The sequence below is a fragment of the Lonchura striata genome, chromosome 2, assembly GCF_046129695.1.
Source record: "Lonchura striata isolate bLonStr1 chromosome 2, bLonStr1.mat, whole genome shotgun sequence".
Taxonomy (NCBI): Eukaryota; Metazoa; Chordata; class Aves; order Passeriformes; family Estrildidae; genus Lonchura; species Lonchura striata.
In genome coordinates, this window is record NC_134604.1 from 36,340,398 (window position 1) to 36,366,775 (window position 26,378).

Here is a 26,378-nt window from a genome sequence, read left to right on the forward strand (position 1 = left end):
TACCTGTAGATGGGGAATACAGACTGCGCTTTCTTGGAGAAGCTGGCCATAACCATTATTAATTTTATTTTTGTTTGGCTTCATGAAATATAGAAGCCCACAGTTTCAACCCTTTGTACCTCCACTGTGGTGAAAGCTCAGTGAAGGATATTTAATTTGATGTTGCCAGAATACTCTTCAGTCAGAGGAATCCTGCCTGAGAAGCTGCTGGACCAAGGATGGTGTCACAGGAAAGATGGTGGTCCCTTTTTTCTTAATTGCAGAATGTGATAGAAGCTCTTCTGTACCACAGGGTAAAGGAGAAATTCACAGGGACTGATTTCCATGACTCATTTCAATTATGTGGCAGACCTGACCCTTTCTGTCTTCCAAACCTTATAGTGAAGAGCTTAAGCTTGTGCCTGGTATGCTCAGGACTCTGCTCTGGGTTCAGGTGGACACAACACTCCAGGGTGGCATTGAGAGCTGTCCTGGACCCTCCTTTAGCATGACATTCTTATTTCCTTCTCTTCCTATCTCTCTTTAACGCATTCATCTCCCAAGCTCACCAGAATGTTTCTTTGGGTATTGAGGCTGAATACCCTGAAAGGCGATGGAGGTTCATGTCTGTGAGACCTCTGGACACCTCAGTGACTTTCCAGACCAATCTACAGGAGTTACAGACTAAATAACTAAATAACATTTAGTGCTCTGACTGCTGACTGTATGAATACAGCCCTGGATGACTGTGAGTTGAGCTAGACTCTGACAGATCTTGTTTCAATAATACCAGCAGTGTTACAGTTCTGTGATCAAATCCCCTTCCATGCCAACAGTCTCTTCTCTGCCAGTGGTTTGTCAGCTGGATTTGTTAGGTCTGGAGTAAACAGCCCTGCTATTCTCAAGATACAGAAAGCAGAGATCAGAGAGGTAAAATTTGGTATGAACTTTAAATTAGGAGAAATTCCATCCTTCTACCACCATTTTTCATCAGTGGGTAACTAATATTTGTTTGCATAGAAGCACCTCACAGTAGAACTGGGCTTCAAATAACAGCTATAATTGCTTCTGTGCACTCCAATAATTGCATATAAATCAATTACCACCATTTTAGGTATTTGAACAGCTCGCTCTATGAAGAAAAACCTTTCTTTCCTGTTTAATAGCCAGACCTTGAGCTTCTTTGTTTATCCACATATCTGGGACAAATGATTCAAGCTCAGTCATTAATTAGTGATTTTATCAAGATTTTCCTTTCAGGATGGAAAGGTCATCACACCCTTGAAGTGCCAGCAGAACAAATGTCTCCCATTTGCACAAATCAGGGCTTGTGAGGAAGAAGCCTCAGGACATGACTTAAAGGGTAGAGGCTTAATTTGGGGTGGATACTTGTAAGAACACACCTGGTGTGGTGATACAAATGTGATAACCAGACATCCTGACTTTTTTCCTAAAGTCTGTGATTTTTATTTTTTATGGCTTAGATGACCCTTAATGCCTAGAGCTAGCTGACAGAACATCAGGCACAGGGGCTGAAGTAAAAAGTCAGCCCAGAGGAGGAGGGCCCTGACTTCAATATGATTTATTTCTATTGCATTGTCCAGAGCCCCTTGGGTTGTCAGAGCTACACACTGGTAATGTGCTATCTTGGCCAATGTATGGGCCCTGCCAGGGGAAGAAAAATATATTTTACTACAGGACAAATGCTACCTGGCTAATCCAGACCAATTGGAATTATAAATAAGATGAAATTTTGTTAAATAAGAGAAAATACATTGAAGATGAGGCAAAGAGAAGTGAGGGTTTTTCCTGGCCATCATGTTTGGATTCTGAGCTTGAAATAGGTATTACTATTGCCAAATTATGATGTGTATTGATATATTTTTCTTGTGCTTATGCTAGTTACATCACTGGTTTCAAATTACCTCGTTTCTCAAAGGAAGGAAAAAAAGAACAATTTAAGAATTGAGATTTTTTTCCTGCTGCTGAGAGAAAAACTGGGAACAGAGAAATCCAAAATGATCTGCTAGAAATATCCTTGCTTTAAATTAGAAAACAAAACACAGCAGCTGTAAGTCCCACACTATTCAACTTGAGTTTTTCCTACACCAATTTAGTCTCTTTTATTAGCTGATGTTCCTTGTAGGGCAGATGCCCAGCAACTCCAACGCCAGTAAGAATTCCCTCTGCGGGCGACTTTTCTCGTACAAGTCTGGACAAGAAGAGGATATTCACTGCCACTGCTCAAGTGCCTGGTAAAATGCGAGCTACGGCCGGCAGGACCTCTCTCCTGGGGCGAAGCTGCTCGTGGAAATCCTCTGCAGCCCTCCAGCGGCTCCCGGCGGCTCCTGCACGGTGGGAACTCCGGGCTGCGGGCACAGCCCTGCCGCCCTAACAGGCTCCCAGCCAGCTTGCTGCGCTCCCCCGAGCACACCTTCCCTTCATCCCACCTTCCCTTCAGCCCACCTTCCCTTCATCCCACCTTCCCTTCAGCTCCACCTTCCCTTCATCCCACCTTCCCTTCATCCCACCTTCCCTTCAGTCCACCTTCCCTTCAGCCCACCTTCCCTTCATCCCACCTTCCCTTCAGCTCCACCTTCCCTTCATCCCACCTTCCCTTCATCCCACCTTCCCTTCAGCCCACCTTCCCTTCATCCCACCTTCCCTTCAGCTCCACCTTCCCTTCATCCCACCTTCCCTTCATCCCACCTTCCCTTCGGCCCCACCTTCCCTTCATCCCACCTTCCCTTCATCCCACCTTCCCTTCGGCCCCACCTTCCCTTCATCCCACCTTCCCTTCAGCTCCACCTTCCCTTCAGCTCCACCTTCCCTTCATCCCACCTTCCCTTCAGCTCCACCTTCCCTTCATCCCACCTTCCCTTCATCCCACCTTCCCTTCGGCCCCACCTTCCCTTCGGCCCCACCTTCCCTTCATCCCACCTTCCCTTCGGCCCCACCTTCCCTTCATCCCACCTTCCCTTCGGCCCCACCTTCCCTTCAGCTCCACCTTCCCTTCAGCTCCACCTTCCCTTCAGCTCCACCTTCCCTTCATCCCACCTTCCCTTCAGCTCCACCTTCCCTTCATCCCACCTTCCCTTCAGCTCCACCTTCCCTTCAGCTCCACCTTCCCTTCATCCCACCTTCCCTTCAGCTCCACCTTCCCCTTGGCCCCACCAGCACAGGGAGTGTGTGCTGGAAGAGTTGTCAGCAATCCCTCTGTTCTTTCCCAGTTATGCTCAGGAGCACCCATCCTGCTGGGATAATATTTGGTGAGGCATGACAATGTCACAAGGCTGGGGGAAGCCTCCCTGGAACTCTGTGACACAGAGAGACTCCCAGGGGAGCCCTTGGCTGGTGGCAGAGCATCCTTAGCAGTGTCCATCAGGAGCTGCACCGATGTGATGGCTGTATGTGGTTTTGGGGGTGTCCTGCTCTCTGGCTTGGCCGTCCCCTATGTGTTCCTTCACTCTTGTTATCTTGAAGGGCCACCTGAATTGAAGAGGGGAGGGGCTGAAGGAGGTTTTGGGGTTTGCTTCCATGGGGTGTGGCAAATGACAGTGCCATGCACCACTTTGGGTTGGTTGAGAGTCCCCACCATCAGGGACGCCAGAAACAGAAAAGAGTAGTGCTTCCCAAGTGTGCAACTCTCCCAGGGCAATGCACACACTTCCCGTTACATCCAGGGAGCCACAGGCAGTGTGGCTGTCATGTGTGAGGGATGCTCATGTGGATTCGAGCTTCCTATGGGCAGTCCCAGTAGCCATGGGATTCTGTGCTTCTGAGGTGGCCCAGGTAGCTTATCTCAGGCAGCTGAGAGCAGGCAGTATGTTAAGCAACCAGCAATCAGCAGTGCTGACTGACTGGGATGGGCTGCAGCCAGTCTTCTTGGAGTACCCACTGCCCACCCTAGACTCCATTTTATTCCCCATTGACATGCTCCCCCAGACAAAAATCAGTGGCAAGTAAAAAAAAAAAAAAAACTTGGATTAATTTACTTTTATCATTCTGCAAGCCTGGAGGTGCGTTTTATCAGCAATGACATGGGCCACAGGAACTACTGGCAAAAATGAGAGAACAATTCTCACAAAACATTATATACTTTGTGTTTGCATGGCTGCAGGGGGCCACCTGTAATCATCAAAAGCAAATGAATCGTAGTCAGAGCTGTACATGAGCTGTTTCACAAAGGCTTCCTTGTCTGCTGGCTCGGGGTACAAAGAAGCGAGGCCATGCTTGTATGCCCAGTCAATAATCTGAAAAAAGATAAGCAAAATGAGCTGCTGAAACAATGCTAGCATGTTATGAAGTTGAAACCAACTGCAGTTTGGCCCCGTTTGTGTTTTCCCTCTTTCCTCCTCTCAGATCTGCGCAGATTTTTTCATTTTTCTCTTTATGAGTGAGCTGCACTTCACCCTCAGTTGGGTGAAGGAATGTAAGCTGCCTGCAAGCAGTGGTTGGTAAGAAAAGCACCCCCTGCCCTGGAAGAATGGTTGGGGTGTGCAGGTGAAGGAGGAGAGCAGCCCTTTGGCCAGCTCCACTCACACGTGTAAGCTCCTCGGCCATGCTCTGCATCCAGCAGTAGCTCTGAGCAGCCCAAGGAGATTCTCACTGGGTATCTGATGTATACAGAGCACCAAACGCTTAATTAGACAAGTCCACGTCTGGAATAGTATTTATGTACGTAGGTCCCTATTAAATATACGAGGAAAGGTTCCAAAATAGCAATTTGGAACCTAAAATCTTTTGGCAATTTCAGTCATGTTTGAATTTGACTCTAAACCTCATTTTTTTAAGTGCTGAAGATTCACAGCTTCAAGCAATAAAGCAGAGCTTTGTAAGCTGCGAGGCATCCAGAATCAGAATGCATTTTTCACATCTGGGTTTTAATGATGGAAGAAATCAAAGCAGCAATTATGGCCAGAAGAATTCCTGAGAATGACTGCTTTAGACTTTAGAATAAATTGAATTAAAAAAACCCCACAAATCAAAAATTATGCTAGGGCAATTCCTTCCCTTCCTATCATGAAAAGTGGAAATAAGAATGGAAATACTCACTTTCACAGCAATTTTGAGAGACACTTCTCTGATGCTGCCCAAGGGGGGATAGAGTCTTCCTTCTGCAAGATTCTGCTCTGTTACCTCGGCAGCAATAGTCTAGAAAGAAGAGGATGGCAGTTTTTAGGGATGATCTCAAGCACATACCACATTCCCTCACATTACATGGTATGTGGCTGAAACCTCAGCAGCATCGGGGCTGGGATAGTCCTGAGTGGGAACTCGTGACCTGTTCAAACACACATGTGTACACGTTTCATCACATACTTTAGACTGGAGCCAGAGTGGAGCAGTGCTGTGCCAGGGCAGCTGGTGTGGAGAAGGAGAGCCCTGTCATGGCTCCTGCACCTCTCTAGGTGTAACTGAGCTTTCCCTGAGCCAGGAGAAAGCTGCAGCTTTTTGCTGAGGATGAGTTATTTCCCCTCCACGCATTGATTGTGCTGGGACAGGTTCTTTAAAACACCTGAAGTACATACATGTGCCTCTTATCATCTTTTTTACAGTATCAGTTAAATGTCAATTGGAAACCTCTGCTGTGATGAGGAAGATTTCATCAGAGATGTGCCGGACCCCGCCGGCAATGACTCCCAAAGCCACTCCTGGGAAGACGTAGGCGTTGTTTCCTTGGCCAGGGAAGAAGGTCTGTCCATTGGGCAGGGTTACCTTTGGGAATGGACTCCCACTTGCAAATATTCCCCGGCCCTGATCAAAGAGACAGAAAAAAGCATTCAGATTTGGAAGAGAAGTCTTATATTTCTGCTGCTTATCATGACCTGTGCTCTGGGGACACTGGTGACAAAGTTGCCAAAACTCCGTCAGCAGGGGCATCTCCACCAGAGCCACCTCCAGCTGACACTTTGGGAAGGCCCACCTCACCCATAGCCATGATCAGGGCCATGGGAAGGGCCACCAAGTACTGAGCATGTGTTTGTACTGCAAGTGCTCTGCTGAGGAGTCTTTCTACCTGTCTATCAACCATCTGTGTATGGAATATGAAGAGAGACTTGTGGGATAAAGGTCTGGGGCTGTATGATTGCTCTGGCCATAGGTAGATGGTGGGGAAGGCAAAGGAAAGAGTGAGACAAGGGCTCCTCTCTCAAGCCAAGTCAATTCACGTGACTGTAATTCTTCAGTGACATTGAGTCTAAGTTGGGTGATGAAATAGTAACATAAACAACTAGGTTGGGGTAACACAGGGGACAGAAACTGGAGAGGATGGGACATCTCACACAGCTGTGGGTGAAGGAGGCAAGCACTTTCTTTAGAGGATCACAAAGTAGTTCAGGCTGGTAGGGATCCAAATTCCTGCTCCCAGCAAGGTCAGTTATGAAATCAGACCAGGTTGGTCAGAGCTTTACCCAGTCTGGTCTTGTAAAACTTGCAAGGACAGAGACTGCATGAGCACCCCCTGCTCCACCCTCCTGACCTTCCTCACAGCATCAAAGTCTTTCTTTAGATCCAGCTCAAATGTCTCTTATTTCAATTTATGTAGGCTGTCACTTGTTTGCCAGCATGCCCTGCTGTGATGTCCTGGGTCCAGCCAGGCCCCGAGCTCCTGGTGCCGAGCTGCGGTATCAGGGTGAGGTACCAGGGTGAGGTGGTACCAGGGTGAGGTACCAGTGTGAAATACCTGGGTGAGGCAGTACCAGGGTGAGGTATCAGGGTGAGGAGGTGCCAGGCTGAGGCAGTACCAGGGTGAGGCGGTACCTGGGTGAGGCGATACCTGGGTGAGGCGGTAGCACTGCTCTGCTGTGCACTCTGCTTTGCTCGTGGGGTTGCTCAGGGCAAACACGATGGGCCTCTCATTGAAGGCTGCCATGTCCTTCAGCAGCTTCTCAGTGAAAGCGCCTGCAACGGCCGCCACACCTGGAACAGCAACAGCAGAGTGAGGCGGTGCCTTCCCGCTGTGCGACTTCAGAGCATCGGGCTGGTCCCTCTGGGAATGGTAAATGAACTGTGGGACGGAAACAGCTTCATCTCTGGAGATGCAGGTACCATCTTTCTCATATGACAGTGAGATTTAAAGCCTATCTCAAAATAAAGTCCTCTGCTCCTCCAGGCAGAGTGGGCACAAGTGTTTTGGCCAGCCTGACTGCAGTACTCTGACTCCCAAAGACCTTCCTGAGGTGCCTGTTGTCATCCTCATCCTGCCCAGCATGATAGGGCCAAGTCTGTTGCTTGAGAGCCCCAGATCCTCCCTCCCCCAGCAACTCCCTCTACAGCTCTGTGTGAAAGAATTCCTACAGCTCCAAAAGTGAGGAAGCCTGTGCCCCATAGTTAACACAAAAAGGATATGGAGAACTCAACTGGCAAAATGGAAGTGAAAAAAGCTCATTTTGTTTTGACTAGGAGAACAAAAGGAGACTCTGGAGGAAAGACAGAAACTTTCCTAAGAATTGAATTGAGTAAAAGGTCATATTAAGTGAACTCCACCTATAACTGTTGTAGGCTTCACTTTCTCCACAACCTCTTCCAGTGTGTCCACACTGGGGTGGTCCTGGGCAAACATTTCCTTCTCATGGTTCAGGTGGCTCCTGCCCTGTGAGGAAAAAGGAATCAAACTTTGGTCTGTTGGCAAAAGGTGGACACATAACATAGTTACTCATCTTCAGCTCATTTCGTCTCTCAGCCCTCTGCCAAAAGCAGATTCCACATGGCAGGAGCTCAGCACCAGCCAGCCAGGCATGGAGCAATGGGGTGTGATGTCACACTGGGCTGGCCTCTGCTCCTCTCACCCACTGAAGTATTCTGACTGCGTGGAGGAGGGACCTGGCTGCCCTTCACTTGTACATAAAGCGCAAGTCTCCTCCAGTCTGAGGAGGGACAAGGACAGACACCCTGGGGACACAGGGAGTGCAGAATGGAGCTGGGCCAGGCTGGGTCACTGAGCAGGGCACAGTTTTGCTGTGATAATGCCCCATATGACGTGCAAGACTTCCAGCACTGCTTGAGGCCAGGGCCAGCAGAGTACCCTTCCACTTTAGAGGCCCAGCCTGAAGTGTTGCCTTTAGGGTGGCCACTGCTGCTGGCACACTTGTCACCATGAGAGCTAGTCCTCTGAAAGCAGGAACAGCAATGCTGACACCAATAAAACTTCAGCCTTTACTTCAGGGCTGAGCAGGGGTCCATGGTATCTGCCTCCTCTGGCTTCTCTAGCTGGCAATGGATGAGAGGTGAGTGGAGCTCAGCTCTGGAGACAAATTCACCTTCACAATCAGTCCCTTGGAGTCCACCATCCAAATTTTTTTGATAGCATCCTCTCGTGAAACTCCTTCCTTTTCCATGGCCATGAGGATGAGATGAGCTATGCCCATTGCAGCCTGGAACACAGTATATAAACACTTCATTGGGATATCATTATCTTTTGGGGGAAGATTTTAAATGACAGGTGGGTTGGGTCATCCCCCAGCACTGTAAAAACAGGGAGACTTTCTGTTGTACAGTGCCAAGGCATGGGGCTGATTTTAGCATTGTAGGTGCTGCCATAAATAAAAACCCCCACAATCATTCAGCAGAGCAGGTTGCAGGTTACCAGAACCCCCGGCCTGGTTCAGGGGTTCCGTGTGGTGGTAAAGTCTCTCCTCCAACCCGTGCTTCTAAAGAAAAACTCCGCAGCCTCTTGTTGTTTGGTCTCAAGGCAGTTTATTGTTAGTTATCTAACAGATTGTCTTCTCGGGCTGCGGCTGCTTGGTCAGCGGCCCAGGCAGAGACACACACACACCCTGACACCCTCTCTTTCTGCTGTCTTCTTCTCTCCCCATGCCCAGGGCTAATGCTATCTTTTATACGATATATTACGTGTTACATGTTTACAGTTTTCCCCCAATACCTACTACCTATGTTACAAGGTGCTTTTCTACTCTAAACCAATCCATAAGTGCCAGCATCACCAAGAACATGGAGGTGAGGAAGGAGGAAGAACAGGATCGGCCCACTTTTCTCCATCTTAAAACTGACCCCCATGTACAAAGTACAAACCCCCCTGTACAATACTAAAAAATTTCCCCTCTACTTTGTAACTACCTCTACTATACTACCTAACCCTTTGTGACTGCTTGTTCCACCTTCAAAGTTGGTAACTCATTCCATGGCTCTAACTCAAAATCACAGCTGTTTCCAGCTGTCTGCCAGGGTCTAAAATGCTTCTGACCAAGGCCTGGAATCTCCAAAAATGTCTGAGGGACATTTTGAGTTCCAACAGCAGGTGAGGCTGAAAAAGCAGGGGCTGTTTCCATAGTTTAAACCAGCTGCTGCAGGGGAGAAAGAGGGGCAGACACTTAAAAAATGCTGGTGGCAATGCCAGTACAGAGGAACTCAAAGCCAAGTGGGACTGCTGCATCTGAAATATGGCCATGAGGAAAGTCTTCTCCCATTCCTGCCTGGGAAAGCAGCCCTGGACATTCTGTGTGTTTGTGCTCCTATAGCCATGCCTGGCCCTTCTGCCCAGATGGGGATTAAGAAGGCAGGAGGGCCTCTGTGCCTCAGAGATGGTGACCAGCACAGACATATCTGCCAGCAGGGGTGGAGAGACAGAGAGCAATCTTTGTCTCAGTGAGGGATAGACAAGTAATAACAGACCTTCCCAAAGTCTCACAGGTGGACAAGAGCTGGGACAGGCCCTAGACCAACACCTTTAGTCCATGGACCAGGCTTTGGAGGGTTCTTCTTCTTCCTCTCTCTTTGAGCAGGTGCCATACAGGTGATGTGGCTTCTGCCATGGAGCACTGTGACTGACTCCAGACAGAAAGGTTGTGTTCTTACAGCTCTTTGAGTCCTTTGGACTCTGCTGCTAAAGAAATTCTGCTTTACCCTAGACATCAACCCTGAGAACTCAAACCAGCCTCCTTAATATTCCTGCCTCATACGGACCTTCCCTAAACTGACACATGGGCAGCCTCGTAGTATCCATGGAGTCTGCTCAGGACTCATGGGCCAAGAAATCACTAAAAGATTGTTGGTAACTTCCACACAGCAGCAAGATCCACCTATGGGCCTCACTCCTGCCCAGTGACAAGGAACCTGCTTCTGTGCTTCATCCTCATGAGACCAAGCCTTGCAGGAAGTTTCACAGATGACTTTTCTCTCTCTAAATTTCAAGATGGAGCATTTCAAGGTACAAGCTCAGGAGCATTCCTACCTCTCCAGCTCCCTGGAAAACAAACTTCTGGTCAGAGAGCTTGCTCTTTGTGATCCTTAAGGCTGCAATGAGGCCAGCGACTGCAACAGATGCTGTGCCTGAAAGAGAGAAACACCATGAGATGGACATCCTGGAAAATGCAATGTCCACCCTGCAGATGTACTGTCAGAAACCTTGTGGTAGGAATCATTCTCTTAAATTCTGTCACTGAAGGATCATAGTGCTTTCCCTATGCTGAAATATTAACATTCAAATTCTCCTGCAAGGCTGGAGAACACAAATTTTCCTCCATGCAGAGTCAAAGGGACTCCAAATCCTAGAATGTCAGAAGAAGTTAATACCTAATTTACAAGGGTTTAAGATGCATCTGACTTCTCGAAGGTCACATAAGACCCCTGTAGCAGAGCAGTGGTTTGAACTTGGGTCCCTTTGTCAAAAAACTCTGTGATTACGGAATTACCATCCTTTTCTCCTATTTACCTTCACAGCCCAGTATCACCATTTTTTTACTCCTCTAACACCCTGATACCCTGACTTACAGCCATCACATCCTGCTGCTAAACACTAAGGAATCATTGAGAACAGGAGTTGGCCCCAGATTAGTGAGAAACAATGCAGTAAATGGAGAAGAGTCCTGCTATTACAGCCACTGTGATATCTACAGCTTTCCATACATTAAGGGGGGCAAATGTTCAGATTGAATAACCTGTCTTTACCCCACATAACTCGCACATAAATCACATGCAACATTCATCTAATGTCCTGTCCCAGGTGAAAAAATGTGGTGGAAATAAATAAGGCACAATCTAATAATGTTTCAGACACTCACTGGTGATATGTCAGCTCACCTGGGCAAGCTGGATGCAACATTAAAGGGGACCTGGGAGTGAAGGTGGACGTTTGATCACAGAATATGGAAAATTGGAAGGGACCCGTAAGGATCATAAAGTTGATTAGTATTCTTCCTTAGCATTTGAAAGAATATCAGTTTGGATATGTCCTAATTTTGATCTATTCCCAGCTCTAGTTCTGGTCTCTACATGCTCATCTTTAGAAGCTTTGTGAGAAATCAGGGAGACCTGATAGTAATGAGTAACAGGTCTTGCAGGGGTGGTCATGGCTGGGGCAAACAATGACCACTTTTAAGTTAATACACCTGATTTCACCAAATTTACAGCATTTCCTATTTTGCTGCCCATGTAATCAGCCAATGGTTCAGGGTTTCAAGTAGCCAATTCTTCACTGAGGTTCCCTTCAGGGTCCTTAGGCCTGGGGTGCTGCAGGGCATCAGCAACAGTCTGTTGAGAAACAGCAGTGCCTGCGTAGACATGACCACGAGCAGTGACACCAGCAGATGGAGCTGCCTCATCTCCGAAGGACCCAGAAAACAAATTCAGCTGTACCTGCTCCTTTTCTTTAGTGCAAAAGCTGCAGACAAGCTAGGAATCTGCTGGTATATTACTGGGGAATGATTCACGCTCTTATCATTTCCTAGCAAGCAGCAAGTATAGTGGAAGCACAAGTACTCTGTCAAAGAAGTACTTTTATTGACAAGACTTACCTTGTTTAGGGAATCTATATACACTACTCTGACAAAGACAATCTTTATAGGCCAAGCCTGAAGTATTTGTCAGTACAATGTGAAACAACTTCTGATTATAACTCAGATGAATTTAGTCTCCAAAAGCTAATAATTAGCCTCTCTTAAGAGTGATTCTGGTTTAGCATAGGTGACAGGAGCCATACTTCTGCAACAGATGTGGTGTCCACACTGGCACAGTGGTACAGAATGGCAGCATCATTTCATAGAGCCATAAAGTGGTTTGGGTTGGAAGGGACCTCAAAGACCATTTAGTTCCAACTCCCCTGACACAAGCAAGGACATTTTCCACTAGATCAGGTTGTTCCAAGCCCCATCCAACCTGTCCCTGAACACTCCCAGGGATGAGGCATCCATGACTTCATGAGGGCACTGCAAGCATTCATGCCTTAAACACTAGACTGATGGTTGATAAATTTGTAAGCTTCTTTCTTGCATGAATCACTTGAGACACTGGTTTCAGCACCAAGGATGAATTCCCTTCATCACCTCAGAAAAGTTTTTACTATTACATTTCCAGACCCAGACCATCTGAGTTCAGTCAGTTTAAAAGGGACTTGATGGGGAGGGAAGCAGCCACTGAGCACCTTGTTGCTTCAGTATTAACATGTCACAACTGAAGGAAGGGTACAAAGGAATTCCTCTTGCTCCTCCTGCACTACATCTCTGCCTTTTAATGATCTCTTTAGAGTAGTGTATTTGCCTGGTGAAATTCCACTGGACTAGGAAAATTACAGAGGAAGATAATGAACATCCAAGAAATTTAAAAGAACACTGGATAATTGCCTAACTTTTAGCTTTTGTGTTTTTTGGGTGTCACATAACCAGTGTATCCTCATTCTCTTTGTTAGGGTGAGTCTATAATCGTAGGACTGTTTGGTGTGCTGCCATGACAGACACTGAGGATGGGACTCCTCTAAAGAAAACATGTATGATCCTGCTTATGATAAAGAAGCCCTGAACTGGGTCAAATGAAATACACCCTGGAAGAGTCACTACTACCATATGTTTTTTAGAGAGATAAGGTAACTGGAATACATGTAGGCACTTCTGTTGCAGACATCTAATCTGTGCAGAAAGAGATTCCACCCTGAAAGTCTGAACTGCAAAGAAATGGGAAGAGACCAGGGTCCCCCAGTTGTCAGTAATGCCAAGCTTATGACATGCAGTAGAGCATGAACATCTGTGTGTACACTCACACATGTTCACACACTATCTCCAAGGCTTGCTTTGCACAGAAATCCCCAAATCCCTCAGTGGATGATCAAAGTTAAAAAACTGGAAGTGAAACCATTACAGTGTGATGGTGTGTCAGGTCATAGCACTAGCAGGGATAGATGCCTGGAAAGCATTGAAAAGACTGACATGTAACTGGAGAAATATCTTGTTTCTCTTGGTCCTGACCCAGGCAAAACTGCTTTATACCCCGCGACTGTCAAGAAGTCTGATGGGACAAATGCTGGTATTTGCAAACCCATTTAAGTGGGAAATGCTCTTGAGTGATTCAACAGAGGGAGGTACTTGAGGTACTTTTTAAAGGTGTCACTAGCAGGAATTTGACAAGTGGTGTGTCTGAAAAGACAGGGGACACGGACTCAGTCTGCAGAGCAGAGACCTCTGGGACTGGGTGTGCCATTACTCATCCCCTGCACTTGTACTGCAGCTTTGACTAACAGCAGGGCTCTGTTCAGCTCTGACACTCCTAATCCTCCTCTCTTGTTCCAACGTGTTTCTAATCCCTCCATGTCTCCCAAATTCCATCTCACCCCTATTACTCAAGTAATAAAGTTACTGTACTTTCGTACTTTGGCCTTAGCTCAATATTTTTCTTCGATAATTACAATTTCTGAGTACGGAACAATGGAGTATCTCTGTGGAGAAGGGTTCACAGCTGGTTCATGTAAATAATTGGCTAATCGTTGTGCTTCAGTTCTGAAAGAAAGTCAGACTGGGGCAGGAAACTCCTCAGCATGGCAAGAAAAAACCAGCCATCCTTCAACATGTTGGTCTATCTGTTTTCCAAAGAGAATGAGTGCTGCTATTGCAGATAACTGCTTCCCTAAGTAATTAGCAAGAGCCAGCTTGGCTGGTCTGTATCTGAGGTGAGATATGGAGGGGTACAGAGAGAAGAACAGAAAGTGCTTGCAAACCATCCTATCTATCCAAGACTTAAAGTGAGTGCTAAACATGATATCACAAAATAGCAAGCAGACCTCAGGACCCCTCTGGGAAGTCCACAGCAACAGAACCAGTACAAAAAAGAGGCATTTAGAGCTAAGGCACACTCAGGAACATGGCCATCTCTGCAGGAATCAATTTCTGACACACGGGCAGAATATTGTATAATACAGAATATTGTAAAACATTAAGGAAAACCCTGTGGGGTTGGTATTCCACTTGTACTACTGCAAGTGAGAACAAGCCCCAGTAGATGTCAGTGGAGGTACACTAGAGCATAACCTGAGCAAAGGATCTGCACCCCAGCATCGCTTGGGAAAGGCTGCAGTAGAGACACTCCCATTCCTAGGGATCTGACCCTTCCTCAGGGTGGGGAGAGCAAGCAGAGGGGTGAGCAGCTCTGCACGTGGAGTTACAGGAAGCACTGCATGAGTCCCTGGGGAAAAGCTGCCCAGTGCCGAGGTCAAGGCTGTGTTCTGTGCTGTGGGTGCCAGCACCAGTGGCTAAGCAGGGAACATGGGGGAAAGCATGGACCATGGGGGTGCTTGGGGGCAGGAGTCCTCTCATGCTGGTGGCTGGCACTGCCCTGTCACCTGTCCTGGAGGGCTGACTGAGCTGAGCTGAGCATCACCACCATGCTGAGTCCTTCCAATAGCAGCAGCAATGGGAACGTGCAGCCACACCACTGCCTGTTTCCTCACACAACACCTGTGTGAGTGATTCCCCCTTCTCCACAGTACACTGGTGGAAAAGATGACCAAATTCAGCTTGATCTTTTATGTTTTACTCTTGACCTGCCTGCTTATGCTTTGCCCTGTCAAAACCATGCCAATATGAGGGCCCAGGGAACAGCAAACTCTAGTTTAACAGCTCCAGCAAAGGGCAGCCAAGGAAATATATCTAAATTTATGGATGAGGAGGAAGCCTTTTCCAAATTCTGGTTCATATTAACTCCCTGCAGCAGTTCCGCCCATTACTGGAAAGCAGAGTGGAGCTTGTCCAGATCCACTCCAAATACATACTCAAAAGTCAAACACAACAAAGCTGGAGCAAAAAACTGCCAAAGTGTTTGCAGCTCAGGGTCTTCCCCTCCATAGTTGTGGGCTAGTGATACCCTTTCCCAGAGGGCTTCTGTAAGACATTAAGAAAATAAACTTAGAAGTGGTGCAGAGTTAGTCAACAAGAAGAGAAGTAAAATGCAAAGCACTGATATACAGGGATGGAACTTGCTCTCTGAAGGGTGACCCAGAATTGTTGGTGGCATGGAGATGAGCTGCCTGACAATGGAGAAGCCTAGTGAGGCAATCTCTAGGTACCTGCTTTTAATCTTTCCACTGTAATGTGCTTGGACTATACTGTGTATAAACTTAATGATAGGTTCTGACCATGGCAGCAGCGTGTGAATTCAACACAAACCCAGGAGCTGGCCCTTACATAGTTAAAGGCAGCAGCAGCAAGGGGAAATGCAGCAGCCTCTTCTGCTGTGGAGCACAGCAGGTCTAGAGGGACTGTTAATAGTGAACCTCTGCAGGACTGAGAACACCTCCACATCTATCTCCAGGCTGGGTCAATCCCCAGGGAAAGCGTGCTGCTCAGGAGCTGCCTGGCAGGACATTGCCTGCTTTGTTCCACTGCACGGTACCGACCCGCACTCCCTTCCTATTGTGCTTCCCTCTCCTTGGCTTCCTGTGGTAATTACCCATGCATTTGCCACGCCAGCTGAAACAACAAAGTGAGATACTGTACCATTTTAGTCTCCTGAAATTACTGACTGCTGAGCCAAGGACTCTCACTTTGCCTGTTTCTCACAGCACATGGAAACGTGCCTGTGAAACAGGCCTCCTTTGCACATGATTGATTTCCAACTTGCCCAAGTGTTTGAAGCTGCTCAGGTTTGCGACACTGGAGTCAGCCTGGTTCCCAGCCTTAGCTGAGATCTGGAGCACTGTTGCTTCAGGCCAGGCACTGCTTCCTGAAGTATCTTGGGAAGGTTAGGGAAAGGTTATCTGCTAGGATAATGAGAAAAGGTAGTTGGTAGGTCAAGAGATATTTTGAGGATCATCAGTAGTCACCCATCTTACAACTGAAGGGAATCATTGCTGCAATAACTTGGAAAAGACTCAGAGGTGTTCTGTGAAAGGGGCAACCCTGAGCATTGACTGCAGATTACTTTAGATGATAGGCTTTATGCTTTTGTGCACTGTTCTCTTTGCCCTGCCTGTATGTGTGAAAAACTTTTGAATTACATGATCTGACACAATTAATTACATAACACATTAAAGATTTCTTTATGTTTTCAGCAATTCTGACTAAACTTGCAGAAATACTTCTGCTGTTCAGTACTGAGTAAACATCTCAAAAGGCATCTAAGTTGGTCAGGTATGATTTGCCTTGGGACATCCATACTGTCCTCATTCACCTTCATGTTCTTAGGTGTGCTTCCAGAAGACCAACTTTGTAATCCCCAGACACTGTGGTTAGGCTAGTTGGGCTAAAACTCCCTGCTTTTTACTTTTCTGGAAGCTAGGTGTGACATTTGTCTTTTTTTTTCAGGAATTAGGATCTCCTCAATCACCATAACCTTTCAAAGAGTGACTTTGTAATGCTGTTGGCCACATACCTCAGATGAATCCTTAGATGCATTTCATCAGGTCTCATGGACTTTGTCTCTTGAGCAATCCCTGCTAAATAGGCAAAAGTCCATGGAGATGCTGTAATTTTGCATGCCTAAAGTTCTCATCATGGAAATAGAACTCTGGATGTTTTCCTTGATCTGCATGAGGCCTTTGACATCACCTCCCAAAACATCCTTGTAGCCAAACTGGAGAGGTACAGACTGAACAAGCAGGTGAAAAAGTGGCTGGTCTGGTAGGCTCAAAGGTTTGTGGTCAGTGGTACAAAGAGGCCAATACTATTTAAGTTCTCATAACAATGTGGATTATAAAACAGAGTGCACTTCCATAAAGTTCATGGATGATTACAAACTGGGGATAGTGATTGACACAATGGTGGTATGACAGTCATACACAGGGATCTCAGCAGGCTGGAGAAAGGGACTCAGGGAAACCTCCTGAGGGTCAGCAAAGGCAAATGCAGTCTTGCAGCTTTGCAGAAGAAAACTTTGGTGTCATGGTGGACAGCAAGTGGAAGATGAGCCAGGAATAAGCCCTTGTGACACGGAAGGTCAACATCCTGCTAGACTGTATCAACAGGAGGTCAAAAAAAGTTATAATCTTTTCTATTTCAGCACTTTTGAGGTCTTCCCTAGACAAGCATGTTGCATTTGGGGCTTTCAGCACAATGACAAACTGGAGGAAGTCCAGAGGAGGGACACAAATATGACCAGGGTATACAAAAAAGGACTGAGGAGCTTGGGTTTGAAAGGGATGGAGAAGACTAAGAGGACATCTAATTTCTGTGGAGTGTTTGTAAAGAGGCCAGATTCTTCTTAGAGGTGTACAAAAAAAAGATGAGGCACAATGAACACAAGTTGCATCTAGTAAATTTCCAATTAGATATTAGGAAAAATAATGCACAAGGAAGGTAAGAAAACTTTGGAAGAAGTAGTGCTAAGAGATTGTGGATACCCATCCTTGTATATATGGCAAAGTATTTGGCTGGACAAGGCTCTGAGGAACCTGAAATAATATAAAACTTGGATCTAAGCTTGAAATCACCCTTTATTTGAGTGAGGGCTGGCTGATGTCCAGAGGCCCCTTCCAAACTAATGCCTTCAGTGGTTTTATGTCATTTATTGTATGAAGCAGGAATCCAGAGATGCCTGCTTCTAGGATTCACCAGACTTGACAACTTTTTAAGACTTTTAACACTGTGAACAATTAAGTGGAACAAAGTTAGAGAAGGAAGAGAAAGAGCAGGAGCTAAAGCCTTCTCATGTACCTCTAATCTTATGTGCTTCAGAGCCTGCCCTTGTACTTTACTGGGAAAAAGGAAAAAGTGACAATCAATTTTCTCCCTCAGAACTGTAACTGAAGCTGTTGCCCCTTGCATGAACCCAGACAGAGCTGGGAAAGGACTGATGTCATCACCCCCTTAGAGGAAGGAGAAGCACTCCCTCAATGGGAGCTCCCACACACGGGCACTGTGAGCCAGCTCCTGCCTAGATCCCAGGCTGATGGCTTTCAGAACAAGCAGTCACCTCATCCCAGTTGGTGGTACCTGGCAGGCATCCCACTCAGCATCAGCATGCTGGCTCCAACTGGAAGGGGTCTGAGTCACCTTCATTCTCTGGGGTTAGGATGAATTTGGAAATACAGTAATTTGTAAGACAAAAGAGAAAAAAAAGGGAAAAAAAAAGTAGGTATTAATATTTTAAACTGTTTTTCATTTTGTGTAGGCCCTGGGGCAGCAACAGGGAGGCCTAAAGGATCTTAAGGGAAGCAATTTATACCTTTTTTCCTCATCCCATCTGGATGTGTATGTGTAAGCATACTATATCCACAGTCCCACTAACCAATGGTCAGTGAGTTTAATTAGTATAGCTCAGGCCTCATCTACCTTGCACTGCTTGCACCTAAGATGATTTTAATTCAACATCCTTAAAATATTGCCAGCTCACAAGTTGGAATAATTCAGGCTCAGAAGATCTGTTCCTGTCTCGCTTGAGTAAAATTAATCAGGCCTGCATTAAGAAGGCTTTGTATAATTCTCATTAATCATTTCAACACCATTTACATTGAACTCTAACACTTTTTAAAGCAGGTGAGTCATGAAAGATCATCACTTTAGAAAAGAGAGCGTCTCATGTAAACCCAAAGAACAGGGGGGTATAAGTGAGAAAATGCCACTTTCTACCTTTTTCATATCTGAGGACACAAAGGGATATATTAGGGTAAATCAGACTACTCATCCCATTAATTCAAATCTTTTATCTCTGACATGACTCCAAGACAGAATTAACTGAGTAGATCCATGTTACTTCAGTATTCCAAAGGTACTCAAACTAATTACTGACTACAGCCCTAATTTGGATTTCCCCTTGCTTTCTGACAGCTTCATAAAAAAGCCTAGACAGGTGCTTACTTCCTTCAACTCATTGTTTGTTGTGCAAAAGCTCAGCAGGATTTCTTATCTACTGCTGAGAAATCAGTGCCAGCAAAATGCTTTATTTGAGAATATAACCATGGTTTACTACAAAGAGGTAATATCCTACTCTTTCAAAAGGCAGGACTTCAAAGAATTTTTGGGAGACTTGACATCTCCTGTGCACTGTGACATGTATCTAACTGGGGAGGATCAGATAAGGTCCATTTTATAATAATACTGTTTTACAGCATCCTCCTGGATTTAGTTTGCTGCTCTGGGGTAGTCACTACCAGGAACTGTCTGAGGCATTCAGCTATGACCTATGGGCAAAAGAAAACAATAAAAAATAGTCTACTGCTTCCCACTCAGAATATGCAGTTTAGCTTCAATATTCTCTTTTTCTCCTGTTATCAAAGGAACCTTTCAAATTCATCAAGAAACCTTTGCTGTTCACTCCAGTTCTGCCAAAAAAAGCTACATCCAGGCCCCTGATGTGTGATTTGCCACATCACCTGGCCTCTTTTTGACTGCTGAGTCCCCTTCCACTTTCAGAGAGAACAACTAATCCTAAAGGAATCTTTACAACATTGGCTTCTTATTATGGCCTTTATCTGCCCATCTCCATAAAAGTCTGAGTGCTTGGTTCCCCCATTCAATACTTCAATACAAAAATGTGTCTCCTGGATTTTCTTTTCCTGTGCTTCTCTTTCCACTGGGAGTTTTTGGGGGTGGCAAGAGCACCTGATGAGTCGTATTGTACAGGAGTATCCATCTGCCCTTCCCTGAAATGCCTTTAGATTCTGTGCTTCTAAACCCTCTTAATGAAAATGTCTTTGAGCAGGTCCATGCATCCCACCACACCAACCACATTTCCCCAAACCAGATCTTACTCCTTGTGTCAGATAGGAAGAAGCTGCTATACACATTGCCAAATATTGTTAGATAAGCAGCAGATGCAGAAACAGCACTGTAAAGTCTGCTCACAAAAGAACCAGTATTGTGTGAAAAATAACACTGATGTTTCTTTCAGTCTCTTTCAAGAACAAGTGAGGATGAGCCCAACTGACTGCAAATAATTAAATCAAACATTGGAAATTTCTGCATGTTTCAAGCAGGACTAGACAAAAGAAAAGATGGAGGGACTCAGAAAAGAACTGGTTGTTTGTAGACACTTGGGAAGATCCTGTCCCTGTCAAATGGGCAAACAGCCCTTCAAGTCAGCATCAGACGGGGATGCAGAGTGCATCCCTGTGGGCATTGAGCAATCCTGCTGACTGCTGAGCCTCTCAGGGCCTGGAGACTTGCTTGTTATAACCCAGCTTTGCTGCTGTCACTTCTCTTTGATGCTGGAAGAGTTATGTTAACCACACTAGGGGAGAACTGATCTGTTCTCAGATTACTGCAGAGTTAGCATCCACAGAGAGGAAAGAAGCTGGTTTACCTTTATTTTTGTGCATATAGTAAAGAGTATAACAATAGAGGGAGAATGCCAGGATCAGCTAATGACCACCTGGCTCATGCAAACAAAAAGCCTTGCATAACTGTTAAAACGTCATCATTGTTTTTGGTAAATTATAGAAAATTAATGGAACTCTCTAAGTTACCTGCATAATTTAAAGCATATGATCCATTTTCTCCCTTGGATGTTTCTTCAATGAACAGCTAAATTCCTAAGAACAATGGAGTCTCACTTTTCAACTCAGATGGCTGAGCTTTTGTTTATATTTTTAAATGCTTCTGTGTAAACTCTAAAATTTGTCAGACATCTGACTACTGTATAATAAACAGTCTTGTGATATTAACCACCGCTTCTCATGACAAGGTGAAGGTTAAATTTGATTTTCCTAACAGTACTTACCCTGAATATCATCATTGAATGTGCAGTATCTGTTGCGGTACTTATTGAGGAGACGAAAAGCATTAGCATTGGCAAAATCTTCAAACTGGATCAGACAATTCATGCCGTACCTGCACGTTAAGGGGCAATTTAAAATGGATAAATAGGACAAGATATACACCATTTACTAAGGCAATGTAGCTAGACACTGTAGTGCAGAAATAAAAGTATTATGACAGAAATGCAGAACAGCAACAGCAAACAGGATCACACCCATCCCAAGGTCCACACACTGAGAAATGTGGAGTCACCAGGACACCAGGATTAAATTGCATTCATAATTCAAGTAGCTTCTTAATATGTGTACTTATATACACATATTAAGAATGTACATGCATCTTTGGACTTTTGGCATGAGAAGTTTTCAGTGGTATGTTTGCAGAGGAGGTTCTCAAAGCAAGGGAGACACTCTTTGCATTGCCGCTGCCCCACTGCATCACAGCAAATCTGACTGCAAAGGGGACACCAGTTAAAGAGACACCACCAGGGGCCCATTTCAGCTGTAAGTGGCCAAAAGATGAAAAAAAATCTGCTTGTAGGATCACATGGAGTGAGTGTTTCATGGTGGGACTGAGTGGTTTATGGTGTGATTTCACAGCCACACTTCTGTGTTTGGAAATGTTTTTCTCCACTGAGTTGTTTAGCAGGAAACCAGCACACAATGACAGCTAGTGACCTGTAGAGTGAAAAGGCAGGAAATAATTGCAAACTTTCCATAACTGTCCAGTAATTTCCAGCAATTTCAAGAAGTGTGTAGTTTATAAATTGGGTGGTATTCAGAGTGGTCCATATATATACACATTCATCAGTTTGTATGACTCTAGGCTGCATTAAAGCTTTGCAAATAAAATCTTAAATGGGCCATAATTACTAGTTTCTCACACATAATTGTGATAGGGTACTGAGAGAAACTCAGAGAATGAGTAATGCAAATACTAGCAACCTCTGGGCTGCAGGCAGGTGAAGGGGCTCTGAATAGCTGGACTTTGTCAAATGTAGCATCACCTTACATATCTTCTATTCAGACTTTCCTCCTTTGCCACTGAAATCTGAGGTAGAACACCCCTGCTTTAGTGTAGAAACTGATACTGGATAAAACATACTCCATTTGAGAACTGAGGTTTCTGTCATGAAAAGGTCTTTTCATGGCACTCACAGTGTGGGCAGTCAGGCTCTCCTAGAAAGGCCTTGAATTATTTTTATTATTATTATTGTTTTCCACTTCAATTATATCTGTCAGTAAGGAGACAAGGATAAGCACATGCATTATGTACCTTTTTCCATCCTGAGAATCTCTATAAACTCTCTGGTCTCAAAAAGGGACAAGGGTTGGCTCTAACACTTGCTTCCTATTCTCTGTGTTTCTTTTAGAAAAGGACCACAATGGGGACAGAGCTTTTAGAAGGGCCTGTAGCAACAGGACAAGGGGTAATGGTTTTAAGCTAAGAGAGGGTAAATTCAAACTAGATGTAAGGAAAATATTCTTTACCGTGAGAGTAGTTAAAGACTGACACAGGTTGCCCAGAGAGGTAGTGAATGCCCCATCCCTGGGAACACTCAGGGTAAAGGCAGATGGGGCTCTGAGCAACCTGGTCTGGTTCAAGATCAGCTTACGAATAGATGTTCCTCTTATTCATCATTTGGATGTGTAAGGAAAACATGGCTAAGAGGGAGATGACACAGCATCCAGAACATCTGCTAACATCTCACAGCAAATACTTAGCAAATCATTATGCAACTTCAATTGCTATAGAAACTATTTATCTAACACTAGTCTTACTTACTGGTATCACTGAGGAAGTAACACTACTGACTTGCTTAACAAAATCAATGTCTCAGCCAGCATTAATGTACATTCGACCAGCTCTGTGAATTCCTACCTCACTTCACATTTGTCGTCTGCAGCATGGGATAGTGCACAAGTTTTCATCTTTGATCCCTGTTCATTAAGCAAAGTACAAAGGAAGTATGGTAGCCCATAAACACTTCATTTCTCTTTCTGCCTCTCAGTATGACAGGACAGTGCTGCAGTGCATGCTGTTCTCACTGAGGTATTTTTTTTAAGATTGTTTTTTTTTTCACTGCAATACATCTACTGAGCTTTTTAAAGCATGAACTCAATTTTTGAGCTTATGTGAGCCTTTGAATAATGTGAAAACTAAACTTTTCATTCATAAAGACCACATATTGGTCATGGTAAGACCTGATGACTGGATGCTTTAAATGAAAGAACCAAGTATTTTGGATTCACAGGTAAAGATGGCAATCTCAGATCATGATCTTAGACCTCAAGGGCTACTCACCATACTGAAGTTTTGAGAGAAATTTAAAGAACTTATGCTACCGAAATTCACTGAAAATAAACACAAGTAGGCAGCTGACTTACTGAGTCGTCTTAGAAATCTACCAGTTGATCTTGCTGCCCTTTTCTAGGGGTACTTTGGCGGCTGCACAAAGTGCTCCATCCAAGGGTGACCAGAGCAGGCTAAGGATGAACTTAGCAAGAAGTTTGAACAAACCACCTGCTGGGGCCATGTGCAGTAACATCTTTGTGAGCATCAACATGATGAGTCAGCTCTTCTGACAGCACAGCATCTCAATATTTTTGTAATTCCTTTCATCCTAAAGGAATTCAGAGCTCTCCACAAAGAATGTTTGGGTTGCACCCAAAAGTAAAATGTAGCTAACTTGGGACTAGAGCACAGAAGTCCTTTAATATGCAGCAAGGCTAAGAAAAGGTCCAACTCAGGTAGGAAGGTGGAGAATACTCGGTACTGCAAAGGAAAAGGGTGTCCCAAGAGCTGCTATATATATTGCAATCCAGCCAATAAAATGCAGTGCAGAATGCAATTTCTTTCACTACCTTTACATAACTAAAATTTGGTTGTGTAATGCTCAGCTGTGTATTGCCCATCTGGAAAATTCTGACTGCCCTCTCAGACCATGGAGAGAAAGGGCACATTCAGTAGCAGCTTCTTTCAACTAGTCTAAGGGAAAAACGGAAGTAGATAACATCTCTGGAGATGCCTCTTTCTTCAGAGTGTCTGTGAAGGCAGACTAAGATGACCAACCTAAATTTAGATATCTAACTTTAGACACCTAAATTAGGAGAGGTAATCTAATATTATCTAATTCTCACAGTTAGGAAGATGTGGTTGGGAACATATTAAATGTATGTCATGCACCTTAAGCCACTGGCTTATCACCCTTTTACTGAAATACTATGCTGCCCTTCAATGTTTGCAATTTCTTTGTTGATGTCTGCAGAAACTGCCCTGTTCCATCCTTGTGTATGGTGTCCAAGTGGTCCCCTGACAGCAAGCACAGAAGTACTTGATGAAGCGAATTATACTGGCCAATCTTCCCCATCATAATGTTTTAAAATGAAAACTGGTATTGCAAAATTGTATTTAATTGGAAACATTGTATTTCCCACTAAGAAACCAAAATTAAATTAAATTCTTTTGGAGGAATCATTTTTAATGAGGTATGCTTTTGTTGAACCTTCTGTTCTGTTTAATATGTGACATCTGATATGAATGTAGTCCCAGTTAGTACCAACATACTTGCTGTCTACAGGTGCAGGATGCCTTTTAATAGAAAAAGTGTTCATAAAGTGAGTGTTTGAACAAGGATTTCTGAAGATCCCTTCCAAGACATTTAAATATTCTTAAATTTGAAGCAAGTATTGATGCTGGCCCTGCAGAGAGATCTTCAAAACTGCCGTGACAGGAAGAGACTCTTGAGGTCAGTCTACTTAGTTTGTTGTCAGTTCTCATAGATCCTTCCACTGATCCATGTGACTCATCTCCTAACTTTCAGCTGAGAGCCCTGAAGGAGATTTGGAAGCAGATCAGCAGGTCACATCAGGACTGAATGTTTTCCAGTCCAGGAAAGGCATAGCCAGCTAAGGTTCTCTCCAGCAATCTCATCCTGGCTGTCAATGATTCATCTTCTCTAGAGCATTCTATGATCTTCTTGGCATGGGACACGAGTAGTTAAACAGCCAGGATCTGACTGCCTTTATCTAAAAGGAAAGTTTAAATGTATGCTGTCAGGATTTCAGACTGTCAAGGTACAATGATACTGAGCAAGTGCCATGGTCCAGTGTGGTTTCTCCCATTTCTCAGTTCTTATCTCCCTTTCAAAAAAGGGAAGGTTGTATTTTTTGAATGGGTTTGGGCTCAAAGTGTTGCCATTCCTCTTGAGCACACTGCAGTTTGCATTTTGTGGGATCTCAGCAGTTCTATGTCTCCTTGTGGAACTGGAGCTTTCCTCTCAGCATGAGTCATTCTTACATCTGTAGGCTGTCAAGAAGGATCCTTGGACAGAGGTGTTTTTGAAAGAATTCAGACATGCTGAAACTTGTAACTGGTTACACTACAAGAGGCATTATTTAATACTGTCACCATGTCTCCTGTTGGCTGACAGACCACCATCTGGGGGATCCTGTTCTCTGCCACCTCTGGAATTAATTTACCCATTTTATAGAATTAGAAACAAGAAGATACACTTTGTCAGTTCTTCCTCATCAAAAAAAAATTTAGCAGTCTTTCAGGCAAAGATTATATTGCCGTTTCATTAGTTTGCTTATTTCATGGTTTTGTGCCACAAATGACCCAAATTCTGGCTCTCATACCTTGCAAAAATCTTCCTGTGAAAATAGCCTCACTGGGGAAAGCTTTATAGAATGGTCCCATGCACTCATTTTAGTCCAATCTCCAGCCTTTGCCTAGCAAATCTTGTACAAACAGTACTTTCAATGAAACAATACACTATTGATTAGAATAAGAGTACAAACTGTCACCCTAATGAAGGATAACTTAAGGAGCTGAACACATATAATATTATAAGGCTATTGTAAAAAATATCACCTGAAAATCTTTATTAAGAATTGATCCCTGTTCCTGGGAAACACACAAACATAGGACTCATGCTTTGTTTATCGCTGTATTGTTGTTCTAGTACTGTTGCCATCCACCTAGATCTACACAGAACCCCTGAGCTGTTCCAAGAGACAAGATGCTCTCAGCAAAGTCTGTATCCCCTGCAGAGAATGATACACAATTCTCTTGGATGACCACATAATGCAATTTTTTCTTTCATCCTCATTTGTATGTACCTCTTTGAGTTCATTCAGACTCATTATAAGCCATGAGGTCAGAGAGGAAAAAATTCATGAGACAGCAGTTACCATTTGAGAAACATCTGACCAAAACTGCCCAAGTCAGAACTTCAAGGGTGGCCTGAGGACTTGTGCAGTGCCTTTGCCTACCAGTATCAAACCCAAAAAAACTATTTGCAAGAAGATCCTGTTTCTTTACGGAAAGAATCACAAGAAATAAGTTCCAGTCCTTGTCTGAATTTAAAATTGTATAGCACTGCTTTCAGCCATTCATGATGCAAGGCATCTGCTTTGAGGAGCTGCAACTCCTTTCCATAGTCTTAGATAAAACCAGGCGGAGAAGAAACAAATTTTCCTGCCC

General features: G+C 44.6%; 1 protein-coding gene across 1 annotated transcript in view; it reads right to left on the minus strand.

Moving 5' to 3' along the window:
• Positions 1-3,960: 3,960 nt before the first annotated feature.
• ME3 (malic enzyme 3) overlaps positions 3,961-26,378 on the minus strand; it is a 117,551-nt gene continuing 95,133 nt past the window's right edge. The window contains exons 7-14 of the mRNA XM_077781325.1: positions 20,854-20,963; positions 10,172-10,269; positions 8,241-8,354; positions 7,468-7,573; positions 6,758-6,900; positions 5,563-5,736; positions 5,035-5,133; positions 3,961-4,232 (exon numbers count right to left, since the gene is read on the minus strand). Coding sequence (XP_077637451.1) covers positions 4,071-4,232; positions 5,035-5,133; positions 5,563-5,736; positions 6,758-6,900; positions 7,468-7,573; positions 8,241-8,354; positions 10,172-10,269; positions 20,854-20,963 — 1,006 coding nt within the window. The 3' untranslated portion in view covers positions 3,961-4,070. The remainder of the gene's footprint in view (positions 4,233-5,034; positions 5,134-5,562; positions 5,737-6,757; positions 6,901-7,467; positions 7,574-8,240; positions 8,355-10,171; positions 10,270-20,853; positions 20,964-26,378) is intronic.